The 19,446-nt window shown below is 41.4% G+C and overlaps 1 protein-coding gene across 1 annotated transcript; it reads left to right on the forward strand.

Annotated features, from left to right (window-relative positions):
• The first annotated feature begins 10,014 nt into the window (after positions 1 to 10,014).
• LOC110960964 (UDP-glucuronosyltransferase 2A2-like) lies at positions 10,015 to 17,464 on the forward strand. The gene is made up of 2 exons (XM_051948496.1): positions 10,015 to 10,149; positions 15,501 to 17,464. The coding sequence occupies exons 1-2, from the start codon at positions 10,030 to 10,032 to the stop codon at positions 17,082 to 17,084; spliced, it is 1,704 nt and encodes a 567-aa protein (XP_051804456.1). The 5' UTR covers positions 10,015 to 10,029; the 3' UTR covers positions 17,085 to 17,464.
• The last annotated feature ends 1,982 nt before the right edge of the window (positions 17,465 to 19,446 follow it).

The following is a 19,446-nucleotide window of genomic DNA, read 5'->3' on the forward strand; positions in this document are numbered from 1 at the left end:
TGGTTGTATACCTACCCAATTGCTGCAGAGGGATTTGATAGACAACCCTTTAGCCCGCCTCCCTCCCTGTCGAGCTTCCCTAGACCCTTGTGCCGTCAGAAACATGGGTCTAGCATGGCTAGGCTACTGGAACAGCATTTCTAATGAAGAATGCAACAGCCTGGTGAAGTCAATGAGTCGCAGGCTTGATGCAGTTATTGCAAGTAAGGGTTATGCCACCAAAAATTAAATGTTATTCACTTTAAGTTAATTTAATAATGTCTGTTCCAATACTTTTGCTCACTTGAAAAGTGGGTGGGTTCAAAGAAAAGGTAATCTTTCCTGGGTTGTTAAACACATCTAGATGTAAATACCACGAAATAAAAGCTGTAATTCTGAACTTTTGTGTCATATTCATCTTTTTATCTGAAACCCAAATGTCTTAAGTATACAACAAAAACAAAGGAATTTAACTTGCTGTTCCAATACTTTAGGAGATGACTATATATATATATATATATATATATATATATATATATATATATATACACACACACACACATACATGCGTATATATATATATATATATATATATATATATATATATGCATGTATGTATATGGAGGGAAAATATATATGCTGCTGCCTTTGAAGCAAATAAATCAATTCTGCAACATTTTAATGTTGTAGAAAGTCTTAATTTTTTTAATTGTCTCTTATATGCTGTTCCATATCAATAGTAAATCCAATAATATGCAAAGTAATTATAAACCAAGTGCAAAATAAAATAAGTTGGAGTAGAAATATAAAGTAGAATGAATGAGAAATAAATACACTCAAGGAAAGTATGTAAAAACCATGAATCAGTTTAATAAAAAGCATCACATTTATAAATGATTTGAGAGTATCCCAGTTTGGAGCAAACTAGAAAGAAACTACCATAATTCACCCTCAGTTTTAACGCAACAGTCACTGTACAACACATGAAATGCATTTTTTCCAAACTGGTCTGACTGTAAAATCACACAAGTGATTTTAAAAAAAAAATCAATTATTGGTAATCTGCTTTACTGTGGAGGTGGTGGAAGTGGTTTGTACCATCTTTATCCGAGCCCTGAACGCATCACGAGACGGAGCGCAGCAGTTGTTTGGTTTCTATTTTAGATTTTAGAAAGCAAAAGCTACTTGGAGGCAAATCTCGCGTCCTTACAGTCTGTCCCTTTGAGAATTAAAAACTCTTTTCTTCTCCAGTTTCCACTGAGCTTTGGTTTCCGTCATTAGATCAGAAAAGTTACTGAAACTGTTTTAATCGTTCATGAGCTAATGCTTAAACTCTGCCTACTTACAGCCCTTCATTACAGTTATAGCCTTACATGAACAACTCAGTTTTTCCCCTTTTTTTTTGTTTAATTCAAAGGATTTAAAAAGATTGAGTTAAACAAAAATGCATATTTTTTTTATTTCTAAAATATTGTTTTCATTTCCTGTTTAATTCTTCATATGATGACCCCTAGACAAAGACATAAATGGCACATGCTGTATTTTTATTTATCTTTTATTTTTCCTTTGTGTGTGGGACAACGGATGGAAATTAGCCTTGTGCTAAATCTGGCATATTCACTGCAACCTTATGGCAACTAGCATGAGTTTGTATGTTCATCAATATGCATTGTCCCGTCCAAATAAAATAAAGAAATAAATACATGGGTCCCAATAAACATCTCTAATTCATGATTTACTTGTCGATTCAGTAAAATTCAGTGCAAACCCAATAGATGAGATAAAGCCCAGCTTTCTTTTTAGCCACGAAGGGGCGCTCTGGAACTGATCCAGTCACAGTTACAGAAGCTGGATTTAAGTAAAAGCGGGGAATTCTGCTTGTGTCTCTGTAATCATGAGAAATATGCAGCTACATATGAATTTAAAGGGTATTATGGGCTGTTTCTCTGGATTGATACCTTTTGTGCTGGTAAAGCTGAAGGTTTAGACAGATTCATAAACGCTCTGACAGAACAGGTGTGTCTGTTGTCTGCAGGTCAGGCTTTCACTTTGGCATGGAAAGAATTAGTTGGCACATGTACTGTTGGCAAGCTGGTAGCAGCTGATCACGTTTCGATATCAGGACACATGAGGGGAAAAGTAACCTGTGATAGGAAAATGAAATGTATAATGTATGTAGAATTTCATTGACGGGGTTCATGAAAGTCACTTCCCCACTGTTCAGTGTATTCAGGCTGGCCTGAGCAGGAGCCTGGAACACACACATTTCAACAGTTTATTCCAATGCAACCATTCAGAAAACTTATGCATGTGCAGTTTTTCTGAGAGCCTGCAGAAAAACAAGAAACCACCAAGTCATTCTAACAACACAATGAGCCACAGAGTAGACATTTCATGACCTGTAATAACTTTGGTGATTCTCTGACTTTTCATTTAGTGTCAGCATCAGGTCAAATACACAGAAATTACCAGGCTTTTTTTCACTGTATTTTGCATTTAGTGCTAACTGATCTTGCAGGATGACACACTGTAAGATGGTAGTTATCCATGTCTTTTATCCGTTTATCATTGTGAGTAAGTATGCATGCTAATTTTAGCATTTAGCTGGATGTACCGCTTCATAGAGTCCTGTTAGGCGTACTTTAGAATTTTATTCAGAAAGGAGAAATCACTTGGCTAAAGTGGCAGGTTTTCTTTGACGGAGAGTTGAGGGTTCAGCAGCACAACGTCATGCGTAGCCAGGTATTTGTGTTCTCTGTTCTTTTTTTCTGTGATCACGACTGAAATCCTCATGCTCTCGCTCTCCACCATGGGTTTATGGTAGGTCAAGAATGGGACCAGGATGGGGACGGACAGATCTGGAGGAGACAGGGGAAGTGATGAAGATTCACTGTATCTAGACACGTAGATAGTTTAGGCCACACTCTGAGATGTTTGCTTCTAAAAGCCAACATTTCTCCAGAAGATGAGTCACCTTTTCCGGGCAGCAGTGTCTCCTCTTTGTCCTCAGTCAGGATTTTCCCAGTTAATCTGCCGTTGTAGTTCATGGCCTGGACGGAGATGTGGATGGACAGTGGCCTGGCATCGCTGATCTGACTCTTCAGCACCAGGTTCAGGTTTACATCCTTACCGTTGATTGTTGTGAGAGACAGAAAATGGTGACTTGTCATCAAAGGGCGTGTCTATGGTACCGTGGTTAATTTCGATTTTTCATCATGAAAATGTAACCATTCATATCTCAGCTGCACATGATCCAATCGGCCCAAACTTCACATGCTGGATACCAGGCCCAATCTGAAGACATCCACACTCATAAATTTCGAAAAAATAATAGCGCCACCTATTGGTAACAGTAAATTAAAGCATTATATTTTCAGGTACTATGGCTCAAAACTTTATGATACAATGCTTGAAACTGGTCAGCCAAGTGTTCACTTCTTGACGATCTCAAGCTGTGTGGCTTTGACGTTTCATGAAACACTGTTGCCATCGCAACAAAATATTACTGTCAAACAAAGCACTTTTTGACAGGTTAGGATTACTCCAAAGCTCACTACCACAGACATCGCAGTCAGCGACTGGAAGGACACTGTATGCACCTTGGTGCTTCATGCCCCCACAGTGTATTTAACCTACATCCACATAATTTGGGAGGCCCAAAGAGCAGATCAGTACGCACAAAAAAAAGCCTCTTGGAGTCCCACTCTCAACCCAACAGGAAGTCCACCATTTTGAATTTGGTGTGGGATTTTGGGTCATTTTTGTCATTTGTTAAGCTTGTTATATTCTGACCATGTTTATTTAAAACTGTCCTGACAACACAGTAAGCCTGAAGTCTCTGCTATGTTAGAAAAAGAGAGCGAGAAAATACCAGCAAGGCTCAAGGGACAGTACCCTCTTGAATATTTTCCCTGACTGAATTCTGTTTCACAGGTCCAGATTTGATCCATTTGATCCAAAGGTCCTGCTCAGAAGAACTGATCTCAAGCCAGCCCTTGACATGAAGGAAATAGTGAAGGAATTCTGCTCTCGTCAAATTCTGGAAACCAGTGTGTAACGAATCCCTGGAGCTCGGTACTGTTTTGTCACGTACATCAGCTGGCCATGGTGTAAACACATCACTGAGAATTCAGAAACATTGCGCTTAGTGCACATTATCATTTTACTACCACATTATATTATCACAGTTCATGTTTGTGTATTAAAAATGTTAAATGTATTTCTTCTGTTACTAATAGATCAATATTATACTTTGAGTTAAAATAGAAGAAATATCTAGGAAATGTCAGGAATCTCTATCTAGTCATGTTCTTCTAGCTCATCGTAAACATACACCAGTTTCATAAACTTACTACTTTCCGATTTTTTTGATTGAAATGAGCCAGACTAACATTTTATCTTCATAATAATTGCTACTTTGTTGTGAATTGCCACTGATAGTGATTTCAGTGTAGCTGACTGTAATGTATGTATGTGGGGTTAGAAGCTTCTCTGTTGCATTCTTAAATAAGGAGACACATTTGCAAATTACTTTTGGTGTTAGGATAATAACCACCATCATGCTTGACAGTATGTTTGGTGGTCTTGAGCTTGAGGACCTTACCTTTTCTCTTCCAAATATATCTCCAGTTACTGTGGTCAAATAGCTCAATTTTAATTTAATCTGACCACAGAACTTTTCTCTAGAAAGTCTTTCATTTGTCCATATGACCAGCAGCAAACTTGAGCTTTAAGGTGCCGTTGCTGGAGAAAAGGCTTCCTTCTTTCACAACCGCAGTTTTTTTTTGTTTGTTTTTTTGTTTTTTGTTTTAGACGTTTCAGGGTTGTTGTTTTTTTGCTACTTTTACTGCATATCAGTTCTTATATAGACAAAATATTCATTCCTTTTACATTTTGTAACCCTTCAAACGCCAATTTCTTTGCACAATGCACTTGTTTTGTTTGGAGAATAACCACTAGAGGGCACCACAGGCCACGTTTATATGGATAAAAATACATTGAAGTCCAGCAGCAGAGAGAATAGCTTCACCTCAATAATAGCTATTGACTCTCAGTCTGTCAAAATAACATGAACACACAGAAATATGAGGACAGACAATTAGGATATGCCCAAAAATACTCACAAATGCAATGCAATAATAAATGAATTGTATTTAAGAGGTGTACAGGTATACAATTAAAGAGCTCATTAGCTTTCCGTATGGTTTTGTTGCAGCCAGTCACTGAATATGTTTATTTATAGATATTGTATACATTTATTTGTATACCTGAATTGCATACCTGAAAGGTATTATTGGCAAAATGATACCTCAAAAGCGCTTCTTATCTGTGATCTGTAATCTTTTAGGACAGAACAAAACATGTAACAAGCTTCTATATACATCTTGTGTAAAGTTCAGCAAAAATCCTACTTTGACTCTTTCTGTGCAACACATACAGACAATGTTGGTTTACATTAATTGGGCATAGACATCAGGAAATGAAAGATCACCACCATGAATTTCTTTTTAAAAATTAAACACAAAGTATTTTCTGTTCCGCAAATCATTGGAGCACAATATCTGCAAGAGTCAGGACTACTCTTTGATGATAATTTCTTTAGAGCCAGTGCTATTCAAGTTTTAAATATTACAGTTTTTAATTATCATATGAACGGAATTACCTTATATTTGTTTTATCATGGTCTTCATACTGTTTGGGAGTCCATGGGTTCCCAACCCTGATGTTGGGTCTCTTCCTAAGGGTCAGCAGATAAAGCTGTGACATCATGGGACAGGAAAGAAGAAAGACCACAGTTGTGTTACATAAATGTGAATCCATTTCAACCCTTTGCTTGCTGTTATGTGTGCGTAGCTGGTAGTCACTCACTGAATGTATTGAATTGTTTGGTCTGATCTGTTATATGTATAGAAGCTTATGTGTTTATGTGAAACCTTCAAATTGAAACAATATTTTGAAAGTAAAATCAAGCATAAGCTCATCAGCTTTTCACTTACTGTACATGTATCTTTGTTGTTGGGAAATAATTTTCTGTTCGTAGTGCAAGTTTGCTGAAGTTTTGTTATGGAAGAGTTACCTGAGGGGTCACAAAGGTTCGGGTTTGAGTCCAACCCGAGAAGAAATGTTTACACTCTTAAAAGGTTTTTGGCTTTAGAAAAATGGACTCAGCATTTCTAACAAGGTATGGACACTATGCCATGAGGTTTAACCTTACAGTCCATTTCCAAAGAGCCAATAGGAAAAGAGTTTGTTAAATAAATGGCATATAAATGCTGTTACACTATACTTGAGGAAGAGAGGAGTGCGATGTTTCCCCCATGTTGAGTCAGTTCTTCTCCATTGCACCGATGCAATTTTATGTCCATATTGTTAACAATAATACGTTTACGGACAAACCCAGCGGTGTGTTTCTTAATCGAGGGCAGTATTCAGGGGCTTAGAAATTGTCAAACTGTAAAATCTTTATCTGCCCTGCAGATATTAGGACAAAACAACTATATTTTTTTTCAAATAAAGAAGATATGAAAAATTTACCTTACTCCTTAGGAAGGGTCTCTTTGTAGATCATGCTGTTTTATCAGACTTGTGCATTGCATCAGAGTCATGACCCCACAAAGGTGTTGAGAGATCCGTCCCATGACTTAATGCCTGCAGTTGCATGAATGGCAACATCTGCCCAGGGTGTCCCCTGTCTTCAACTCAAGTCAGCAGGCTCCAGCTCCCCCCACAATCTTGCAGAGGATTAAGTGGTGTGTAGGTAATGGATGGATGGGTAGAGATTTTCATGACAGGTTGTGCAAAAATTAACTGTAGTCTCCTAAGACACAGCTAAATATGCAGCAGCATTGTTTTTTTCTGTTTATAACCTACAGTTTAGTTTCTTTTACTGGAAAGAGGCACATCCTCTGATTCCAACAAATGTTATATTGGAAACAGCAATCAGAAAGGCATACCTTTGTTATGGCACAGAGTATAGAACCCAAGTGAAGGTGCACAGTTTTCAAGAGCTATGAACTATTCCAGGGTAAGTAGAAGACACCTCAAGGTTGGCCAGTATATACACCAGGTTTTTGTGATCAAAAATGATCAAAATCTTCCACAAAAGTCTGAGGGCATGGCCATGACAGCCTCCAGAATTTTGATGCTTTGCCATGAAACATCAACTGCTGTGTAACTAGCTTGTACATGCTCCAATCTGCCTCAAATTTTACATATTTGATTTGAGTACTGTGCTGATCACATCCATATGCCAACATACAGTCACAATGATAGTGCCACCTGATGGATGGACAGAAAATGCTCTGTAAATAGCCTGCACAAGCTCCAATCTGTCTGAAACTTCACATGTGTGATCAGAGTGTGGCTCTCTTCACATCCATAGGTCCAAATGCAGTCAGAGTGATAGCACCACCTAGTGGATGGGCAGGAAATGCTCTTTTACTACCCTGTATGTGCTTCGATCTGCCTCAAACTTTCCATGTATGATCACAGTCTGGCCCTTATCATATCAATAAGCTGTAATACACACTTTGTTGCAGCACCACCTGGTGGACATGCTTGGATTCGCCAAATAGCAAGGATGCGAGGACCCGTTCAATGCTGCTTGCAGCTTTAATCAATATTGTATTCTCTCATTTGAATGAAGTAAATGGATATTATGCTTATCTGCATAACTAACACTGTAGAAATAATACAGCTGGACATTCATAATCATCAGTATGTCGAAATCATTTTAATTACTGCCTATGTGTGTGTTTTTGTGTTGCTACTTGCATCCACCAGGTGCAGTATCATCTGTCTGAGGTCTCGATGTAATAAAGGTGGTCAAAGTAATCAGTTCTGCAGAAGTATGAGAAGTGTACAGACTTTGAATCTGCTCCAGCCTTTCTTTGAGTCCCTGCTGAATATTTGAAAGGAAAGCTTTTCACAAAACTGGAACAAGAATAGGCGCGTTGTAAACCCTGCAATAAAGCTTTACTGCTTGTTTGTGTACTAACTTGATATTTACTGGAAGGACGTATCACCTAAACCCAACAGCTGTGGCCTCTAAATTCAGAATTGCTGATATCAAATTAATAAAAAATAAATAAATAAACATTGAAAAAAAACAATTGTAAAAGTTAAAGGTTATAAAATAAAAGGTCAGTAAACAACTAAAAGAGCCCTTTGACCCAATGACAGACAGAACAGTAAAAAGGGCTGGGACAAAAACTGTGACAACACTCTGCATAAAAGGCAAGGCAAGCCAAGGCAAGTTTATTTGTATACCATCCTTCATGTCCAAGAAAATTCAAAGTGCTTTACATAACACACTAAGAGCATTGCAGTGAGGTGCAGATAGTTAAAAGATATCGTGCAGATTTCATGCATAGGCACGTGTTAAAAGAAATGTTTTTCACCTGGATTTTAAAGTGTCTACATATGGTGAAATTTTAACATCCACTGGCAGTTTGTTCCTCTTGTTTGCAGCATAAAAGCTAAATGCTGCTTCTCTATGTTTAGGCTGGACTCTGGCCTAGACTAGCTGACCTGAGTCCATGGATCTAAGAGCCCTGCTAAGTTTGTATTCTTTGAACAGATCACAGATGTATTCTGGGCCTAAACCGTTCTGGGATTTGTAAGCAATCAGTAGGGTTTTAAAATCTCTTCTGTGGCTGACTGGAAACCAGTGTAGAGATTTTAGAAGTGGTGTGATGTGTTAGATCTCTTAGTCCTGGTTAAAACTCTGCTGTAGCTGTTTAATGCTCTTTTTGGAAAGTTCTATTAAAATACCATTACAGCAATCCAGTACTAGAGATGAATGCATGGATGAGTTTCTCTTGGTCTTTCTGGGATACAAAATTTTTAATTCTGTTGATGTTTTTCCAGTTGGGAAAAAGCTGCTTTGACTACAGCTTTGATATGGTTGTTGACGGTCAAATCTGAGTCTAATAACACTCCATGGTTACAAACTTGGTCAGTGATTTGAAGAGCCCAAGTCTCAAAATGTTTACAAATGGCGACCCTCTTCTCTCTGCTACCAAACAGAATAATCTCAGTTTTGATCTTCATTTCATTGTAGAAAATTCTCTTTCATCCAGATGTTTGTTTGCACCAGACACTGACACAGTAAGTCTGTTGGGCTGCAGTCGTCTGGTGACAGAGACACATAAAGTTGTGTATTGTCTGCATAACTGTGGTAATTAACGCTAAATTTTTGCACTGTTTGATGCAAAGCAAATACAAGTTGAACAGAAGAGGACCAATAACTGAACCCTGAGGTACACCACAGGTCATGGCCACTCACTCAGATTCATCGCCGACAATTGTAACAAAACCACTCCGACCTTCCAAATAGAATCTGAACCAGTTTAGGACTGTTCCAGAAAGTCCTGTCCAGTTTTTCAGCCTGTGCAACAAGATGTTGTGACCTACAGTATGAAACACAGCACTAAGATCCAGCTGAACCAGGACTGATACTTGACCAGAATCAGTATTCAACCTAATGCCATTTAACACTTTGAGCAGTGCTGTCTCTAAAATCTACCTTCAGACTGGTTGTTATGTGAGCTGCATGATTCTGAATTGCTCGTTCTGTAACACCTTCTAACCACAGTTCTTGAGTTGGACAATTCCAACATGAATTTGTTAGTAATGGCAATTATTCTTTGTTGTCATTACAACAGCAGAGTTGCTATAGCAGGCTGCAGTGAGTTAAGACAAGATATTAACATCCAAATCCTGTCATGCTGCTAAACACCCTGACAAGTCAGTTTTTAATGTTCTCAGTAGAAGAAATCCACAGCAGCCCATTATTGACACAATTTAAATTACATTTCATATGTAGTCCATTGTTCATTCTCAGATTGTGTCCAGAATCATCATCATGTTGTCTTGCGTTAAGGTGGGCTTCAGAGATTTGGATTATTGCTAAATAAAAGATAAGTAGAAAAACAGTGGTGCCAAAGCAGCCAGGTACTTATCCTATCAATCTGTAATCTCGTTATTGTGGCCCTTTGCAGTTATCTTTCACTGTCTAGAGCCCCACTGGGTCACAGTGCATTCTGAGTCATGCTTCAGCTCCTCCCTTCTGGAATGTATAAACACAGACTGGACTTCCGTATTGGTGCTGCACGAAGCAGATTTCTATCTCCGGGATTTTTCCTGTGTGGAGAAACATTACAGACAACAGTAAGTAGACACTTTTCCACTCACACATTGTGAAAATACATTCTAATGAACGCAAAAGAAATGTACAAAGTAGCTTTGCAGCTTGGTCAGCAGAGAAGAGATTGTCAGTATGCAGCTGTAATTTGTAAATCACTTTTGAACTTGCTGTAGTACTTTTAGAAAAGTAATAATTCGGTACAAATGAGCTTTGATGACTTACAGAGTTTGTTGAGCTGTCACGGATTTTGCTGGCGGACCCGGGCATAGAGCCACGCTACACAGACCGGTGGAGTTAAGGTTTTATTGCACAGAATGGATATGAGAGGGATGAGGGAACCAGGAAGCGGGGAGACAGCGGGTGGAGAGAGGATTGGACCGGAGGGTTCTGGAGCCGGGGATCAGAGGTCTCTTTGGGTCTGAAAGGGGGGGACGGAGTGCCGTAGATGGAACTGGGGGGAACCCTGGCGGCCGGAGGCAGGTGGGGAATGAGGATCCCAAGTGAGGAGGGAGCCAGGAGGAATGAGGGACGTCGGACACTGACGATCCGTGGGGCCAAGGTGTACGGGGGGGCCAGACAATCACTGACGTCCAGGCGAGGGCTTCACGGGGGAAGGCTCTGGGAGCGACGAGCAGCCGGTTAGCTGCAATGGGTTCCGGGTGTGAACGGGGACAGCCGGTTGAGGGTTCAGGGAGGGGTCCAGGCAGGAACGGGAGGTCCAGTGAGGGGAAAACCGGTGCCGAATGGTCTGGGGAGAACCGGAGGGGAGGCAGGAATGACAGGGATCCCGGACAGCTGGGTCTAGACGAAGGCAGGAGAAAAACATGTTAGAAAAAACCACCAAAAATACCACAGACTTTCAGGAGGCAAGAGAGTGAACTGACTGTGTAGTCTATTTCAACAATCTGACAGGGAGTGGAAGGTTGAACCGGTACTTATTGCAGGGATGGCAATCAGTGGGATGTCCTTCAGCTGTCCAGGAGCCGTGGAGGTGGTTGATTGCCTGAGTGGGGTCAGCTGGGAAGCCAAACTCCACTCAGGCGCCGAGCTGTAGGGGAAGACAGGGGTAGAGGAGTGGATGGGAGACCAGAAGGGAAACAGATGGACAGAGAGACAGAAAACAGAGGGATGAGAATAATAGGAAAAAAGGGGTTTCTTTTGGGATGTCAGGTGGGAAACGGGGTGAGGATAGGGCCCTGACAGGAGCAGCATAAACGATGCAAACTGTCTTATTATACTAAAAGTGGTGATGTGCAGTTGAAAAGAAGAACTGACTTTAAAGAAAAGCAGCATAACTGTCTGTTAAGGGAAAGGGGAAAGGACAATTATGGATAATGAGGAAGTGCTGTGATGGTGATCATTCATAATCAACAAACACAGTTGACCAATATTTGGAGCAGATATATCTTCAATGCTATTTATTAAAAGCATATGATAGAAGGGAATCTGTCATTCATAACTCAATTACTTCATTAGTAGTGATTTTTGTGACTGAATATGTACAATAGAAATAGCAGTGATGATGACAGAGCATCATGTGATGTTAAGATGCTCTCCTCTATTTACTGTGATACTGACTGAGACAAAACAGTTTGTCTCATGCAGTTACTGTCATACAATCTGAACAGAACCCAAGTAGCAGGCGGAGTCAGGTGGATGAAATAATAAGGGTTTAATAAAACAGGGATACGAAAACAGAAAAAGGCTCTTAAAATTAAGACAGGAGGGAAGCAACGGGGAGAAGGAAATAAATTAAACTAACCGAGGGCAGACCCGAAGGCCGAGGAAAACTGAACGTGAAAACACAACTAAATAACTGGGAAGGGTGACTCACAAAATGTCCAGATTGTCCAGTGTCTGACGGGCGGAAAAGAGGGCTGAGCAGACTGAGTCACAGGAGGGGGGTGAGAAGCAGGCAGGGAAAACCAGGCATGAACTAACCGTGACGTCACCCGTTGGTTTCAACGCCGAGAAAATGAAGCCCGGATTTTGCTACTTCCTGGTCGCCGTTTCGGATTTTTTTGGAGCCAGTGACGTAAAAAGCGTCATCAAACAGACTGGACCGGAGAGCAACTTGGGGCAGGATTGGCTGAGTACTCTTATCCCGCCCACATTTTACCGCAGAGGCTTCTGTTGCTGTCTATCAAGTATAGCCACGCCCCCTGGCTCCGCCAACTTTAACGATTTATTTAAAATTCAGTATTGATTTATTTTTAAGTTCAGCCACCTGATCTCTCATTTTGACCATGAAAACTAACGGGAAAAAAATCCTGAGCTGTAGAAAATCATTCTATCAAATTTTATTTTTTCCAAAAATGAATTAGGGTCTATGGAGAAAAAGCTTTTTGGAGCCAACCCTAGCGGACGGCGTGATATTGCAAGTTTTTGACATTTCCGGGTTGGCTTCAATTCTGGAGCCAGATGCTACGTCCACTATATATACAGTCTATGGGGAAAACAGACAGAATAGTCCGAGGGAGAGGCAGAGTCCGGGAGACGGTTGACGGAGTAGAGGATGCAGACGGAGTGCGTCGGAGGCATGGACGTGGAGCATGAATGAATGATCCGGCGTCGGAGGGAAGGAGGGAGTTTGGCTTTATTCAGCTTTGATTGCTGATACGAGCCGGCTGTGTCCAGTGTTGCCAACTTAGCGTCTTTCTCGCTAAATCTAGCGACTTTTCAAAGCTCCTAGCGACTTTTTTTGTCAAAAGCGACTAGCGACAAATCTAGCGACTTTTTCTGCCGTTTTGGAGACTCTGATAGGAAAACTCGGCTCATTCTGCAGTTACTGTTTTCAACAAGCAGCAGGTCAGGTGCTGCTGTGAGCTTCTCCCCCTCCCAGAGCACAGGCGGTCAGTCCAGTAACCCCGCAGCAGTCCCAGTGAGGGGAGGGGGAGACCCACATCACTCCGCGGCCAGACGACAGATGAATGCGCAAAGTCACTACAGATCCCATCCAGACTTACGGAGCCATATAAACGAAAATGTTTCTTCACTGTCATACTAAAATAAACCACAGCATTTAGCCTCTAGTACAAAAACATATTTTGGGTGTTTTATATTCACTTTTTGGTCCATTCCACAACGTTATTCCTCTCTCCTACAATGTTGATTACAATTACATGCAAACTGGGAAATATGCAAATTAGGCGATGACATCATTTAGCGACTTCTAGCGACTTTTAGGACAGCCAACAACGACTTTCCTTACAGAGGAGTTGGCAACAGTGGCTGTGTCTTCAGCGCAGCCGCTCATCGTTATGCCGGTGATTAGTCGGCTCGCTGAAGCAGGAGGGCGTGACAGTTACGTCTGCTGCTCATGTCTGTTTTGTTAATCTTTCACTGTTCTATCATTTTCATCGTCCACTGAAATCAAAATTTTAATGGATTTTTTGTTGCTGTTCTCTCGACACTGTTTCAGGGTCTTCTGTATGCGTCAAATTTGGGTCAAAAGTCACGTGCGCGTGCAACACTCTCGCGCGCGAAACACGTTCCTCGCATGAGCGGAAAAAAGTCTCCACGGGCGCAAAAAACACTCTGCGCACGCGTAGCAATGACTCAGCGCGCGAAGAGCCTCTTACGTGTGTGGAGACATTGCTACTCGTCCGTGTATGGTGCCATAATTATCACTTTAGCTCTGACTTACGCACGTGGGGGAAGACTTTTGCCCCTTTGTGGGCGGATACCAGCGCTCGCCACAACCTCCCTATGATTGGCTGTCTGTGACAGCAAGAACTCACCCCCCCCCCCACGTGGGATGCCACTGTATACAAGAGAGGAAATGACACAGTCGGTTGGAGCCCCTTTGATGCTGCTGCCGCTGTTCTGCAGCTCCACCGAACACACACAGAACTGAGCCCGGATCTCCAACTGCCGGTGGGTGAGTGTCTCCACGTATTTCCGCCCCTTAACGGGAGGTCTCAGTGCTCCATTGAGGGGCTGTCAGCCTTTAGTACAGCGAAGTTTCTCCATTGCTAACGGCAGTTACCCAGGTGGACTGACCAGAATCAGCCCAGAAGCCCAGCGTGTCTACACCCCATGGACTTGAAATGTACCCCTAATTATAGAATCACTCTTAAACTCCCTGTCAGAATCACTGGAGTAGACACGCTGGGCTTCTGGGCTGATTCCGGTCAGTCCACCTGAGTAACTGCCGTTAGCAATGGAGCTAACTAATGTCTAATCGCTATACTAAAGGGTGACAGCCCCCCCCCCGTTTAGAGCCAGAAATACGTGGAGACACTCACCCACCGGCAGTTGGAGATCCGGGCTCGGTTCTGTGTGTATTCGGCGGAGCTGCAGAACAGTGGCAGCAACATCAAAGGGGCTCCAGCCGACTGTGCCCACATGGGGGGTGAGTTCTTGCTGTCGCAGACAGCCAATCATAGGGAGATTGTGGCGAGCACTGGTATCTGCCCACAAAGGGTCAAAAGTCTTCTCCCCGCGTGCGTAAATCAGAGCTCCACGGATAATTATGGCACCATATACGGACGAGTAGCAATGTCTCCACGCGCGTAAGAGGCTCCTCGCGCGCGGAGTCATTGCTACGCGTGCGCATAATGTTTTTGCGCCCGTGGAGACTCGCGCGGGGTACGTGTTGCACATGCGACTTTTGACCCAAATTTGACGCCATACTTCTGTGACAGCATCCAACTTAGCCGCTGGGATTAGCCAGTGTGAAAGTCTTTCTTGACTTGTGGTGTTGATTGTGGGCCTTTTTCAGTTTGTGTGGCTTGTGTCTTTGAGATATGTCTATCAGTTAGACACAACTGCAAAAGTTATTCTTACTTTAGAAGAATTTACAGGTGCCCTTGATAGTGTTAGCCTCAGGCTAGGAGGCACAGCAATCATCATAGTAATAGCCTTAGAACAGCACTGTTAGCAAAATAAGTTCCAGGCGCACTGACACAAATGAACACATTGTTTTGGCATTTTCAGTGCAATAAGGAAACTGGTCAAGTGTGTAAAAGATGTGGTGTTTCAGCAACATCCACTACGTCAGTCTTCAAACACAGCTCCACAACCTCACCAGAGCTGGTCTGCTCTTCCAAAGAACTAATCTGCCCCTTTCTGTAAACGGTAGCTTTCAGTGTTGATAGTTGTGACGTGTAATTAATAACACAGTGCTGTGGGTGGAACATTGCTTCAGGCCTCAGGGTGACTACAGACAGAGAGAGGCAGCTGCATCAGAGTCAAAGTAACATTTTTAATTTATTTTTTCAGTATTTGGTTAATAACAATTACAATACTGATAGTGAGAAAAATTACAAATATCGGAATCAACAGCTGGCCAGGCCAATCTGTTGATCCCTGAGTTACAATGTAATAACATTTAAGAGTTAAGTGAACTGATTGCTAATTGTTGTTCTTCCAGATGAAACTGATCTACTGCTGCAGTGCTTTGCTGCTGTTCGTCCTTCTGTCCAGAACCTGTCAAAGTGGCAACATCTTGGTCATTCCTACTGAAGGCAGCCACTGGATTAACATGGATATCTTACTTCATGATCTGCACTCCAGAGGACACAATCTAACTATTATTCGTTCCAGCAAAAGCTGGTACATCAAGGATAACTCCACTTATTACAGTAGCTACACAGTTCCAGTAGAGAGGAGCATAGATAAGGAGATCATCTCAAGAATAATGTCGAACTTTATAGATTTTGAACGGGGAGCTCTTCCCTTGATGAGTTTTCTCCATTCTTCTGTTGGCGTACTTGGCGCAGTTTTTGAAGCTCACACAGCTGTGGCTGAATATGTATCAGCGATTATAGATGACAGAGAGTTGATCAGAATGTTGAAGGACACCAAGTTTGATGTGGTCCTCACTGACCCCTGCTGGGGAAGTGGACCCATTTTGGCCAAGTATTTGAATCTTCCATTGGTTTATAATGTTCGCTGGCTCATACCTGAAGAAGCTCATTTTGCCATTGCCCCTTCACCCATATCTTATATTCCTGTGGCTGGTTCTGGTCTAACTGATAAGATGTCCTTTTTTCAGAGAGTTAAAAACATGATTTTCTATGTAGTATCACAAATACAAGCACATCTGTTGGCAAAGCAAGTATATCAGAAAATATGTGAGAAGTATCTGGGGCCTGATGAGGACTTTTACCAGTTAATGATTGATGCAGACATTTGGCTGATGAGAGTGGACTTTGTGTTTGATTATCCACGCCCCACAATGCCTAATTTTGTGTACATGGGAGGGTTCCAGTGTAAACCTGCAAAACCTCTGCCTCAACACCTGGAGGAGTTTGTGCAGAGTTCTGGAGAGCATGGAGTCGTCATCATGTCTCTAGGGCTTTTTGTGAATGAACTTCCTAAGGACTTGGCAAATGAGATCGCTGCAGCTTTTGCTAAACTTCCTCAGAAAGTCATCTGGCGTTATAAAGGCAGCAGACCAGACACTGTGGGTAACAACACTTTAATAGTGGACTGGATGCCTCAGAATGACCTTTTAGGACATCCTAAAGTAAAAGTGTTTGTGGCTCATGGAGGAACAAATGGAGTCCAAGAAGCTCTTTATCATGGAGTCCCAGTTGTGGGTCTCCCAGTGTTTTTTGACCAATATGACAACCTGCTGCGACTTGAATACAGAGGAGCAGCTAAGATTCTTTCCTTATCTACAGTGGACAAAGACAACAACTTCCGAAAAGCCATCCAGGAAGTCCTGAATGAACCCTCCTACACGATGAACATGCAGAGACTCTCCAGGCTGCACAGAGATCAGCCAATAACACCGATGGATAATGCCCTCTTCTGGATCGAATTTGTCATGAGACACAAAGGTGCAGCTCATCTGAAACCAGCGTCCCTCAGTATGCCCTGGTATTCCTACCACTCTGTAGATGTAGCTCTGTTCCTGGGAGGAGCTGTGCTGCTCGTGCTTCTATCTACTTTCTTCTTGATTAGGTGTTTGTGTAATGCAACGTGTAAACCTAAAGTCAAACGTGAGTAATGACTGAATAGATATGCAGAACAATATTTAGATGAAACTGATTGAAAAATTAAACACCAACGTGCAGATGGATTCATCTTTTCTTGAGATTATTTTAAGATTTAAGAATTAATGCAACAAATCTACACTTAAAAATGGTTTACAGGTTTTGATTTGCTCCATATTAAATATTGTATTCTCTCATTTGAATGAAGTAAATGGATGTTGTGAGCATTTGCGTAACACTGTAGAAATAATACAGCTGGATATTCATAATCATCAATGTGTTGAAATCATTTTAATTGTGTGTGTTTTTGTGTTGCTACCTGCATCCACCAGGTGCAGTATCTTCTGTCTGAGGTGTTGATGTAATAAAGGTGGTCATCAGTTCTGCAGAAGTATGAGAAGCGTACAGACTTTGAATCTGCTCCAGCCTTTCTTTGTGTGTCTGTTGAATATTTTAAAAGAAAGGTTTTCACAAAACTGGAACAAGAATGTGCTGTAATCCGAGCACTAAATCTTTACTACCATGTTGATATTTACTGGAAGGACGTATCACCTAAACCCAACAGCTGTGGCCTCTCAGTTCAGAATTGCTGATATCAAATCAATAAAAAATAAACAAAAATTGAAAGAAAACAACTGTAAAAGTAAAAGGTTATAAAATAAAAGGTCAGTAGACAACAAAAAGAGCCCTTTGACCCAATGACAGACAGAACAGTAAAAAGGGGTGGGACAAAAACTGTGCCATAAAGGCTGCATAAAGCACTCTAAAGAAAGCACTATAATCTCTTTCTTTACCAGTGACAGAAGCTTACTGTACCTGAAATCTACCTTCAGACTGGTTGTTATGTGAGCTGCATGATTCTGAATTGCTCATTCTTTAACACTTTCTAACCACAGTTCTTGAGTTGGACAATTCCAACATGAATTTGTCGGTAATGGTAATTATTCTTTGTTGTCATTACAACAGCAGAGTTGCTATAGCAGGCTGCAGTGAGTTAAGACAAGATATTAACATCAAAAATCCTGTCATGCTGCCAAACACCCTGACAAGTCAGTTTTTATGTTCTCAGTAGAAGAAATCCACAGCAGACCGATATTGACACAATTTAAGTTACATTTCATATGTAGTCCATTGTTCATTCTCAGTTTGTGTTCAAACTCATCATCGTGTCGTCTTGTGTTAAGAGATTCAGATTATTGTCAAAAAATGATAATTTGAAAAACAGTGATGCCAAAGCAGCTGTATGAGCACTTATTACTGTTCATAGTGCACCTTGAAGTATGAATTTATTATTATTTGCATTACACAGTAATCAAAAACATCCCAGGTACTAATCCTATCAATCTGTAATCTCTTTACTGTGGGTCTTTGCTCTTTCATTGAGCAGTTATTATGTTTCACTGCAGAACCCCACTGGGTCACAGTGCATTCTGAGTCATGCTTCAGCTCCTCCCTTCTGGAATGTATAAACACAGACTGGACTTCCGTATTGGTGCTGCGCGAAGCAGATTTCTATCTCTGCGATTTTTCCTGTGTGGAGAAACAATACAGACAACAGTATGTAGACACTTTTTCACTCACACATTGTGAAAATACATTTTAATGAATGTAAAAGAAATGTACAAGGTAACTTAATAAAGATAAATACTAAATATATATGGCATACCATTTTTAGTAATCTTAACCCTAGCCCTGGAAGGGACATGGCAGTATGGCCAAAACGACAACGGAGGACACTCACCCATACGAGAGTTTTATTGAGTTTTATTTTTAATCGGCCTAAAAAACAAAGACATTCAAGCAGTGCGATGCACGAGGAGTCTGCCATGCAGACCAGCGATCCTGATCCTGGTAAGTTTATTTCTCCAACACCCTGCTGTTAGCCTATTATGAATATGCTAGCTACTATAGTTCCACATTAATATTATGAACGTTGTGCCAGCTAACGTGGTCCGGGCACAGGATCAGTGAACAGAGGTTGGCTTTCTTACATTGTATGGACAAAGCAATGATTTGTGTCACAGATGCTATCAACAGCATTCATTTTATTTAGTTGTCAGCCTTGGATGATGAGGTCCAGTTACCAGAAGCACTAGTCTGCAGCCAGCTGGTCCCATTTTTTAGCTGCAGGGACAGGACGACTGGTTGCAATTGAAGGAAGGATGAATGTAGCCAAGTACAGAGATATCCTGGAGGAAAACCTCTTCCAGAGTGCTCAGGACCTCAGACTGGGCCGAAGGTTCACCTTTCAACAGGACAATGACCCTAAGCACACAGTTAAAATAACAAAGGAGTGGCTTCAGAACAACTCTGTGACCGTTCTTGATTGGCCCAGCCAGAGCCCTGACCTAAACCCAATTGAGCATCTCTGGAGAG

This window comes from Acanthochromis polyacanthus, chromosome 5, assembly GCF_021347895.1.
Source record: "Acanthochromis polyacanthus isolate Apoly-LR-REF ecotype Palm Island chromosome 5, KAUST_Apoly_ChrSc, whole genome shotgun sequence".
In the NCBI taxonomy this organism is placed as follows: Eukaryota; Metazoa; Chordata; class Actinopteri; family Pomacentridae; genus Acanthochromis; species Acanthochromis polyacanthus.